This window comes from Eleutherodactylus coqui, chromosome 10, assembly GCF_035609145.1.
Source record: "Eleutherodactylus coqui strain aEleCoq1 chromosome 10, aEleCoq1.hap1, whole genome shotgun sequence".
Taxonomy (NCBI): domain Eukaryota; kingdom Metazoa; phylum Chordata; class Amphibia; order Anura; family Eleutherodactylidae; genus Eleutherodactylus; species Eleutherodactylus coqui.
The window spans coordinates 11,755,534-11,767,868 of NC_089846.1; the positions used below are offsets into that span (position 1 = coordinate 11,755,534).

At 51.1% G+C, this 12,335-nt stretch overlaps 1 protein-coding gene across 1 annotated transcript in view; it reads left to right on the forward strand.

Moving 5' to 3' along the window:
• Positions 1-1,100: 1,100 nt before the first annotated feature.
• OLFM1 (olfactomedin 1) overlaps positions 1,101-12,335 on the forward strand; it is a 66,903-nt gene continuing 55,668 nt past the window's right edge. The window contains exon 1 of the mRNA XM_066580236.1: positions 1,101-1,675. Within this exon, the coding sequence (XP_066436333.1) occupies positions 1,610-1,675 (66 nt within the window). The 5' untranslated portion in view covers positions 1,101-1,609. The remainder of the gene's footprint in view (positions 1,676-12,335) is intronic.

Sequence of the window (12,335 nt, forward strand, 5' to 3'; positions counted from 1 at the left end):
AGCTGTGCTTGTGCACGGAGTTGATTCCTGCAGGAAGCGGACAGCTGTGTTCCCACTGCAGTGGTCAGGCTTGGTATTGCAAGCTGTGCCACATTCACTTTACTGGGAACTTTGTATGTAATACCAAGCCTCACCACTACAATGGGAACGGAGCTGTCTGCTTCTTGCAGAAATCAGCCCAGTGCACAAGCCTAGTGAACAGCTGATTGGCGGGATTCTGGGTGCCAACCCCCCACTGATCTACTACTCATGGTATTCCCTGCTGACAGGCCATCAATAGTTTACAAATGGACAACCCCTTTAAAAGTGTCAGTACAGATGCCCCCATAAGTGTCAGCTACAGGTACTCCCACAACATTGCCAGGTGCAGATGTCCTCACATCATTACCCCATGAGAGTGTCAGCCATAGATGCTGTGGAGGCGCACACTGACCTATGGCATAGCTGATCAGCGAGTATCCTGGGCACCGAACCCCCTCTGATCTACTGTTGATTGCCTATGCTTAGGATGGGCCGTCAATAGTTTGCAACCCCTTTAAGACTGCTGCACATATGCCGTTTCTCTAATCATTTATTGCAGGAGGGTTGTGCCTACTTTTTGTTTTGGGGGGGTATCCCTGCATGCCCACTACCCCACTTTAATGCTCTTAACCGCAGCCAATAATCTATATGCCAGCTTCACAAATGCCCATTTGGCCCCCACTGGGTGGGCAGAGGAGAGAGGCCAGCATTGCATCCTTGTACAACATGATGGCTGCACCTGCCCTCCCTGCAGCATCTCTCCCAGCAGATGCCCCCCAGCTGCCCCTCTCCCAGCAGATGCCCCCAGCCGCCCCTCTCCCGGCTCTGATTTGTATTTTCTGCATAATGGGAAGCGATGTGGTTATGTGGCTGTTTAACAGGAGAGTAATGTGACGGCCGCGTCTTCCAGCAATCTGTGCATTGTTATTGCTGGAGGAGAGGAGAACAAAAGACGAGCGGCGGAGGGGACGACACAGCCTCCAATCACCACAATGCTGCACACCGAATGACGGGTCCAGTAAGCGAGCTGGGCAGGCGAATATTAATGGCCAATCTCAGCTGGGTGCACAACAGCCAATCCGCAACCGCCTTACAGCTTCCATTTTGCTGGCAGAAATTCAGTCCTCTAAGGAAAAATTGTGGTACCTTTTCACTAGCTGCATCACTGCTAACCACCGCTTCTGGGTTTTTTTTTCCTCCCCTTCTATCCCTGCCCTCCCTTTCAAGGCAAACTTTTGGCAAAAGCAATACCATCATTTTGTGCTCCATTGAGTTCCTCCTTGCAAATGCCTTTCAATCAAGGAAGCCATTAAAAAAAAAAGCCACACACATAGAGACACAAGGCGAGGAGCGAGGATCTGGGATATCATACAAATATGCAAAGTGTGCACTTCACACACCAGACTCCTCGCCTCGTCTCCTAGGGCTGCCGAGACGCACCAGAAGGAACGAACAACGGACCCCCTCTGGAACAAAAGCACAGTGAAGAGGAGGAAGAAAAAGAAAGGAACGGATCGGGAAAAAAAGATTCCCCACGGCAGACAGCCAGAGGAGGCAACCAGATCAAGACTGAACCTGGCACCGAGAAATGCAACCCACAAGCAAGCTCATGAGCCTGTTCTTCCTCATCCTGATGGGCACCGAACTCACCCAAGTAGGTTACCTTACAGCCTTCCCTATCCAAGACCCCTTCCCCCCCAATCCCATGAAAGTGATTTAGTTGCTGGCCCTCTTTGGCGTCGTGTATCCCGACCTCAGCATGCTGGTCAGGTCTACCGGAGCCCATTGGGGCAGTTGGATATGTTGCATGGTGCACCATCCTCCCCGGGGTCCCTTATTGTGGCTAGGTGTGATTGGTCCTGCCGGATGGGTGTAGTGCTTGGCTCAGCCTGCGGCTACAGTCAGCAATCCATAGGCAGTCTGTTCCCAGGGACATTGCCCGGTGCAGCGCCGGACACCCACAGCACCGCCGTCCTGGTGAACAAAGGCATCGCACCCCTCCGCCGTCCGCTGACTTTTCTTCATGTGACTATTCTTTTTTTTTGATTGACTGTGACATTTAAATGTCCTTTCAGGGTCTCCGGCAAGAGATATCCAGGGGGTAATTAGTTTTGCAGGCTGCCGGAGAAGTTCATCTACGTGAACGGCTGCGAACCAGCCGGCAGACTTTACGGATTTGTTTGATTAGCAGAATAGAAGTCAAGTGAAAGGGGATTTACACTTTCCAAATGAGATTAGGGCTATAAAGTGCTCAGAGAGAGCGGGGTGCTGAACCCAATTACATCCGGCTTACAGGAGGCTGCAGAGCGGGAAGCAATTGTCGCTTAGTTTCTGGGGGCTCGTTCGGGGGTCCCAGGGATATTCACATATCCCCTATTGCACTGCTGACAGCAATGTCATTGCACTTAGTAAACCTGCAGCCTGGCGGTCAGTGCGGTGTGCGGATGGCGAGGTTATTGTAGGCGCTCTTTATAGCACGGTCTTCTTCTGTGGCGCTGTACACTGTGACGAATCTCCAGCAGTCACCCACACATACAGTACAGTGTGCCGTCGGAGAACAGCTGGCTTCATTAGGAGAACCCCGCGAGTCTGGAGACAGAGGGCACCGGGGGTAACAATCAGTGGCACAGCCAGTCTTCTGCTGGGCACAGGATGGATGGCACCTGAGTGGGCGCCGGGTTATTTAGGGTAACACTGCAAGAAGTGTCCTTCAATGTCAGTTTCAGAAGCAAGGTGTGAAGGAAACTTATAGCGTATCTTGGAGGGGCGGCTGAGGTCACATGTCCTCTACTACCATCATATGGGACCTCTGCGGACAAAGTGCTCAGAGGAGAACAGAGACCACCAAAGCAACAGGCCGCGCTAGGAGGCAGTGCACGGGCTAGCAGAGATGAGTTAGTCATGTGAGGCTGCAATGTCTATGCGTCTATTATAATACACTAAGAGCAGTAGGACCTGCAGTCCTATGTAACAGTGATAACTGTATAGATAATGTAGATGTTATTTGTGGTGTTACATAGGACTGCAGGTCACAGCTACTACATTATCTGTACTCCGAGTTATCACTGTGGTATCTGTGATGTTACATAGGACAGCAGGTAACACAGTGATAACTCTCCTGAGTACAGATAATGTAGTAGATGTGACTTGCAGTCCTATGTAACACCACAGATAACATCTACATTATCTTTACTCATGTTTCAGTATGTTATCTGTGATGTTACATAGGACTGTGGGTCACATCTACTACATTATCTGTACTTAAGAGTTATCACTGTGTTGTTTGTGATGTTACATAGGACTGCAGGTAACAGTGATAACTCTGAGTACAGATAATGTAGTAGATGTGACCGGCAGTCCTATGTAACATCACAGATAACATACTGAAAACTGAGTAAAGATAATGTAGATGTTATCTGTGGTGTTACATAGGACTGCAGGTAACACATAGTGATAACTCTCTAAGTACAGATAATGTAGTAGATATGACCTGCAGTCCTATGCAACACCACAGATAACTCTCCGAGTGCAGATAATGTAGTGGATATTACCTACAGTCCTATGTAAAACCAACAATTGCACATTGTGGTATCAGGGAAGATTGTGCCAAATGACAAACTCAGTTTTGCTACATCTGTACCACACCAGGCTATTGTCCGTGTATGGGCTCCAGCTAGGTGGGGGGTGGGGAGGCGAGCAGCCAGGACTCCCATCTGCAGAGGACCAGGAATAAGACGGTGCTCCCCCCGCAGGCTGCATGGACCTCGGGGTCTGCTTAACGGGATTGTCATCAGCAAATGACCTCTTATACAAAAACTGAATTTCATATTCAATATTTTGGAATTTTTGGCGTTTTTTAAAATGTTCTATGCTCTGATGTAGTTCTCACACTGACCACTAAGCCTTATAAGGGTCTGACACTTCTTGTTCTGGAGCCGTTCTCTTATCATCATCACAGGCAGGATTATACTGAGAGCAACACCTATCTATGGAGAACACAGGATGGACTATTCACAATAGGTGATGTCACAGCTCACCTCCTCCCCACCCTGCACTTATCACAGCCGTATGCCCACAACACTCTCCCATAGAAAACTATAGCTCATGGCTCCAGCTCACCTCACCCCACCCGCGTCACAGAGCATGTCCACAGCACTCTCCCGTAAACGTTTATAGGCAATGGACAAAGCTCATTCTGGTCATAGAGCATGCCTGTATCACTCTCCCATAGAAGTCTATATGTGATGGCCGCAACTCACCTCTCTCCACTCTGGTCACAGGGTATGCCCACAATGCTCTCCCATAAAAGTCTATAGGCAATGGACAAAGCTCATCCTCCCCCCGCTCTGGTCACATAGCATGTCCACAACACTCTCCCATAGAAGTCTATAGGCAATGGACAAAGCTCATCTCCTCCCACTCTGGCATGTCCACAATGCTCTCCCATAAAAGTCTATAGGCTATGGGCAAAGCTCATCCTCCCCCGCTCTGGTCACATAGCATTCCCACCACACTGTCCCATAGAAGTCTATATGTAATGGTCACAGGGCATGCCCACAACACTGTCCCATAGAAGTCTATAGGCAATGGACAAAGCTCATCTCCTCCCACTCTGGTCACATAGCATGCCCACAACACTCTCCCATAGAAGTCTATATGTAATGGTCACAGCTCACGCTCCCCCACTCTGGGCACAGAGCATGCCCACAACACAGTCCAAAAGAAATGTATATGTGATGGTCACAACTCCTCTCCCCCCCCCCCCCCACTCTGGGCACAGAGCATGCCCACAAAACTCTCCCGTAGAAGTCTATAGACAATGGACAAAGGTCATCCTCCCCCACTCTGATCACAGAGCATGCTAACAACACTCTTCAATAGAAGTCTTTATGTGATGGCCACAACTCACCTCCCCCCACTCTGGTCACAGAGCATGCTCAGAACACTCTCCCATAGAAGTCTATATGTGATGGTCACAACTCACCTCCCCCACTCTGGTCACAGAGCATGCCCACAACACTCTCCCATAGAAGTCTATATGTGATGGTCACAGCTCACCTCCCCCACTCTGGTCACAGAGCATGCCCACAACACTCTCCCATAGAAGTCTATATGTGATGGTCACAACTCACCTCCCCCACTCTGTTCACAGAGCATGCCCACAACACTCTCCCATAGAAGTCTATATGGGATGGTCACAACTCACCTCCCCCACTCTGGTCACAGAGCATGCCCACAACACTCTCCCATAGAAGTCTATATGTGATGGTCACAACTCACCTCCCCCACTCTGGTCACAGAGCATGCTCAGAACACTCTCCCATAGAAGTCTATATGTGATGGTCACAGCTCACCTCCCCCACTCTGGTCACAGAGCATGCCCACAACACTCTCCCATAAAAGTCTATATGTGATGGTCACAACTCACCTCCCCCACTCTGTTCACAGAGCATGCCCACAACACTCTCCCATAGAAGTCTATATGGGATGGTCACAACTCACCTCCCCCACTCTGGTCACAGAGCATGCCCACAACACTCTCCCATAGAAGTCTATATGTGATGGTCACAACTCACCTCCCCCACTCTGGTCACAGAGCATGCCCACAACACTCTCCCATAGAAGTCTATATGTGATGGTCACAGCTCAACTTCTCCCCCTCCCGGCAAGGTAACCAAGCATGCACACAACACTCTTGCACACAAGCCTATGGGTGATGGTCACAGCTCACCTCACCCTCCCTGTACAGGACACAGAACATGTCTTGACGATTTTCACATAAAAGTTTTTAGATTATTGTCACAGCTCACCTCCTCCCTCTCCCGCCATAGATCACAGAACATGCCCATAAGACTCTTTCATACACGTCTATAGGTGATGGTGACAGCTCACTTCTTCCCCCTCAGTTCACAGGCAATAGAGCATGCCCACAACACTCTTCTATAGAAGTCTATAAGTGTTGGTCACAGCTCACCTCCTCCCCCTCTCTCCATAGGTCACAGAACTCTCCCACAACACTCTGTTATGGAAGTCAGTGAGTTTCCTCCTATCTATTGTGCTCGTATGCCCCATGAGGCTGCTATAAAGCAGATCTCTTAAGTGCTGTCTGGTGCAGCTCGGGCAAGATGGCCGCCCCATAATCATGTACGAACAATGCAAGAAAAAAATCTGCAATCAGAAGATAAACACAGATGCCATAACTGGAGAATGAGAAATAACATAGGGGATCTGGTCCCTTTAAAAGGCGCAGACAGGGTGGCCATACCCATATCAGCCGAGGGCGATCCTACGGTGGTCACCGACCATTGCAGGCTCCCCATGTATAGTGCGGCCTTATACCAAGGGCAAAACCACCCGAAAAAGGAAATAAGCAATTATTTATCATGTGAGCGTCCTGTGCGCATAGATACATGTATACAGCTGGGAGTAACACAGGCTACAACATACGGAGGTCATACAACTGCACGACCCGCCTGCACCCCAGACAATACAGTCCTAAGGAACACAGAACACATTCAGCTCTGCTACATCTAGGGGTTTGTGGGCTGCAGAAGTAGTCCTTGCAGCCCTGGGCATGAGTGTAGAGATCGGGGTACACGACCGCTGCCCCCTGCTGGATCACACGGGTGATCCAGTCCCCACTGATTTATGGTGGAAGCATCTGGAGGGAGACCAGTGAACCTACCTGCACCTCCTTAATATCCATGTGACTCTGGAATGGCTTTAACCCCGTGCGTTCACAGCGGAGCGCTCCACAGGATCCCAGGGGAGAAACCATGTGCCAAAATACACGGATGAAGCAGAGCTGAGGGAGCTATGGCACGGATTTCTTTGTGCATACTAATAACTGGATCACCTTGATCAGCAGTCCCATGTAAATAGCAGGCGGTGACACCCACGGCCCGGTAATGGAGTCAGCATCATTCTACACAGGACAGTTATTGAACGCTTAGATAAAGATTATCGCACCTGAATGGAGGGGGCGCGCCGGAGATCTCTACCAGTCAGCGTCCGTTCGCAGTGAACAGGCAGTTGTTTATAGATGAAGACGGCCTGTTTACACGGCGCAATTATTGCCCGCTTTTTAGGTCTGCGGAAAATATACGGCGAGCAATAAGTGACCGACCTGCCGTTCATCGTTCAGTCGCTGTCTGCTTTTACACTGAACCATTAGCATTCAGTTTCGCACAATGGAACAATGACCAGATCGATACAGATAATGGAGTAGATGCGACCGGCAGTCCTATGTAACACTACAGATAACACAGTGATAACTCTGACTACAGATAATGGAGTAGATGTGACCGGCAGTCCTATGTAACCCCACAGATAATACTTTGATAACTCTCTGACTACAGATAATGGAGTAGATGTGACCGGCAGTCCTATGTAACTCCACAGATAATACTTTGATAACTCTCTGACTACAGATAATGGAGTAGATGTGGCCGGCAGTCCTATGTAACTCCACAGATAATACTTTGATAACTCTCTGACTACAGATAATGGAGTAGATGTGACCGGCAGTCCTATGTAACTCCACAGATAATACACAATGAACAGATTGGTAGGTATACACAGACACAATATGCGCTGCGAGACGCACAAATCTCACACAAATACGAACCCCATTCTTGTGAGCGGCGTCGTACGCATGAGCGATTTTTATTTATTTTTTCTCCCACATTGCACCGTGATGTGGGAAAAAAAGATGGCGGCTTGTCGTATCTCTGGGCGTGTCCTCGCATCGCCCATTGCGTTCAGTAGGATCATGCAGCGCAAAGACAACAATGGGAGACGCTCCCCGAAGCGATGAGACATTTTCCATACAAGAAACCGCATGTTGGCGAGCGCGATATCCGACCGCGCTTCCCAGCCAGGTCCGGCACTCGCCGTGTGAAGTTAGCCTTATACGTGGTGCTCGCTCCTGTGCTGGGAAGGGGGAAGAGTGAGCTGGGAGCGTCCTCTTGCCTCCATTCACAGTATTGGGCCATTTACATGGAACGATTATCGCTCAAAGTTCGTTTAAACAAAGCGATAATCGTGCGGCGTGATAGCGAAACACATTATAACACCCCCCACTATGGATGCTTTCACAAGCTTTTATCGCTGTCTTCTAATTCCGTGTAAACGCTCCCCGCTCACATAGAAGGTGAAGTGCTGAGAGAGAAGCCCGCGGGGAAGTCTGTCTGTGTAAACGCTTTGCGCGAGCGCTAACGACCTTAGCGGTGACATCAGAAGCTCGCGCCGTCATTTACCCGTCGCCCTATGTAAAAGGGCCGTAAGCCGATCGCAGTTCGGTCGCTGCATGCGTTTATCGCACAGATTCCGTCGTTGCACGGCTTTGCGTGTATGTAGTTGCTATTTAAGCACTTCTCTAATGTAGAGTGTCTGCAGCGTCACAAGAGGAACACACGAAGCCTTGATGTCAGCGCTGAGGAGGAGAACGGCCCCCGATACTGACAAGTCCATTAGCACCTCGTCCCGGTGGTGGCGGCGCCCTCTCCAGCGCTGGCACACACTTGGCCGCTTTCTTTCCTTTTTCCAGCTGTAGTCCGCAGATAAGACGCCCGCGCTATTCTGCTTGACCAGCTTTATAGATAGACAGCGGGGTGCCGGCTCCTGGGGGGGCTCTGGTTGAGCATGGCATCAATATAAGCCCCTCATCTGTTAAGCGTCTTCTTAGATCTATCACTTCCTAGGAAAGCTGGGTGACAATCAGTATTTGGCCACCATTACCGCTCCTGCAGACGTTGTCAGAATCCTGAATAGTCAATGTGGTTAGCTTACGCTGCAGCGCAGGGTTGCCGGTCAGGATTCTGGAAAAGCTGGGTGAGAACATCTGTAATGGCGGCTATATAACCCAACACACAGATCCTCCAGAAATGGCTGAATAGGATTTTCACCAACGTGAGAAAAGAGCGAGGACTGGAGAACGTTTATGGTGAGCGCACACGGGCGGATTCGAATTGCGGAGTCTGGGGCGGGCGACCGCCGCTGGATCCTGCAGCAAATACCGCCCATAGCATGCAATGCAAAAGTGGTTCTTCGTGCGCACGAGCGGAAACCAACTGTGGTTTCCGCTCCCCAGTAGTTCTATCATGTCTAATGCAATGCCCTTACACAGCCAGTCCAATGACATCACTGGCCTCAGATTCATCCGTCACATGACTGCATGCGTTTTTACATTCGCCCGTACGCACCGTATTATCGCATGTATGAATTTGGGCAACCCTACACGTCGTGAAGTCTTGAAATGGGACGTGCGTACAATTTATCTCTGAGATAGCGCCAAAGAAAAAAAAAGTCAGGTGCGGTAAGATCCGAGAAGCGAGCCGGCCACTCCACGAGCGCACGCCTGCGTATGCAACGCTCTGGGAACCTCTCATCTAACCAGTCATGAATACAGGGTGTACATAAGCTGCGCCCGTCCTGATAGGACAAGCGGAAAGAATAGGCCCATCAATCCCGGGACACCATTCCTGCGCAGACCGCCACCCCAGGACTGTGGTTCTCCACCTCGATTGTCACTTCGGTTAACGCCTCTGCAGGTGGATACATACTGTCAAGTGCGATGAGCCGGGCAGGAATTTCGTATTGTGGACGGATAGTCCCGTTCTTTTTTTCCGATGATGCCTTCATCCAGGATTGGGATATTTTCAGCACCATGTGGCGGCACATCCTATTAAAGCTTGCCATCACTGAGAAGTTCAGTAACATGGCGGTTCAGACGTGTAGGGATGTGTGCGAACACGTGGCTTATCGCCTCCACGCTTGCATCCATCTTGAGGTGTGATTGTTAATCATTATGTCAAACACCGACATTACATCTACTTTGTGGATGTAACAAATGGAAATGAGAATTAGCCGGTCTGTCACTGAGCTGGTCTGTAGAAAATGCTGGAATTACTTCTGAGACGCAGACGGAGCCTTTCAAGAGACGACCCCTGCCAGGGGTGAAGCGCGCCGCCTGGTGAAGATCACTCCATATAGTAAATCTAGTCTGACTGTGTTTGGGCATCGTCTATCCCTTTTGAGCTCGGTGTGTCAAAATTCGCCAAAAAACCGAGCATAACTCGGTGGGGTATCACTTCGAGAAAAAAACATAAATTCGCAATATTTATAGTTTATATAACAAATATTTATAATATATAAAACTATTTAATAAATCCAAAACCCCCATAGCACAGGCCCTCGCCTCTCACTGCCTCCCCCTCACTTATCTTAGTAATGAGCCCAAAGCAGTGACAGCACCCCCCACAGTGGCCCCCAGCAGTGACTGCACCCCCCACAGTGGCCCCCAGCAGTGACTGCACCCCCCACAGTGGCCCCCAGCAGTGACAGTGCCCCCACAGCGGCCCCCAGCAGTGACTGCGCCCCCCACAGCGGCCCCCAGCAGTGACTGTGCCCCCCACAGCGGCCCCCAGCAGTGACTGCGCCCCCCACAGCGGCCCCCAGCAGTGACTGCGCCCCCCACAGCGGCCCCCAGCAGTGACTGCGCCCCCACAGCGGCCCCCAGCAGTGACTGCGCGCCCCCCATAGCGGCCCCCAGCAGTGACTGCGCCCCCCACAGCGGCCCCCAGCAGTGACACCGCCCCCCACAGCGTCCCCCAGTAGTGACAGCGCCCCCCTGCAGTGACAGCACCCCCCACAGCGGCCCCCCCCTGCAGTGACAGTGCCCCCCACAGCGCCCCCCCTGCAGTGACAGTGCCCCCCACAGAGCCCCCCCTGCAGTGACAGTGCTCCCCACAGCGGCCCCCCCTGCAGTGACAGTGCCCCCCACAGCGGCCCCCCCTGCAGTGACAGTGCCCCCCACAGCGGCCCCCCCCTGCAGTGACAGTGCCCCCCCGAGACCCATGCACTTACCCACTCCACGTCCTGGAAGCTCCACTCCTCCACTGCCTGGTGCGCCACTAGCAGCGATGATCTCTGGCACACACTGTAACATCAGTGTGCTGCCGGACGCCTCCTCCCCCGGACGCTCTTGCGGAACTTACAGGTAGGAGACGTCGGGGGGAGGTAGATCCCGGCTGCACACTGACATCACGGTGTGCGCCGGGATCAGCACTTCTAGTAGCGTTGGTTAGTGAATACCGGCAAGGGAGCCGCGCCCCCTGCCAGTATTTGCTATAAACCGGGTCAGCGACCGCGTGTCAGCGACTATGGCTATGCGTGTCAGTGCTGACACGCGTCATAGATTCGCCATTACAGGTCTATCCCCTGGTTGGGTTTGTACCTGGAAGGAAGCCGCCCAGTAGGACCAGAAATATGTTTTTTTTTGTAGACGAGCCAATTATCATTTGAACGAGCGTGTGACGGCGCCGCGGGCTCCTCCGTTCTCCTTCCGCGGGCTCCTTCACTTTCATGCAGCCCGTTTAGAAAGGCAGATACATTGTTGACTCGTTCAAACGGGAATCGTTCACTTGTTCCCATGCCTTCTGTAAGAGGGACTAAACGAGCGCGTCTGAAACCGAACCGCCATTTATACGGCTGCATGAAGTATACAACGATCAGAAGTAAACTATTATCGCTCAGTCGCGGCTCGCATTGCGACCGAACAATTATTGTCCGCTTTCTCTCGTTTGAACGATATTGTTCCATCTAAAAGCGTCCACGACCGTACGATTACCGCGTGTGCCGTGGGCTCTGCGCAGTAACTCGCAGGCGATCAGTTACATTGCCTTACACGGTTCCACTCACATTAGCGTGTCACAATTGCGTAATATGTGAGAGCAAAATAGAATATATATGTGAGATAGAGCCCATTGTTCTCCTTAGGCACGTATATACATGCGCCCATACAAAGTTATATTATGTATGGGCGACGGGTATATGCATCATCGCTAAGTGACGGCGCTGGAAATATAAAGCAAAACCCCCCCCAAAACAGGTGTACTATGTATAACCGTGTGCATGAGTACAGTTATGTGTAGTACAATTTCGCCATCATGCGTGGCCGTACGCAGCGTCTCGGACAGCTCCACAGCTGCGAAATGTGGCTGGAACCCAGCGTTGTATGCTCACGGCCGTGTCAACCTGGCCTAAGGCTAATTTCTCACGGGCGAGCCCGATATCGCGCTCGCCAACATGCAATGTCCTCCGCGGAGGATGGCGGAGTGTTTCCCAACTGTATATCTATAGAAACGGGCAGGTGGAAGATATAAGTCTAGACATGTAATCTGTAGATCCCCCCAATCCTACAGGATCACAGAATCTTCACTCATAATTAGAGATGAGCGAGCGTACTCGGATAAGCACTACTCGCTCGAGTAATTTGCTTTATCCGAGTATCGCTGTGCTCGTCCCTGAAGATT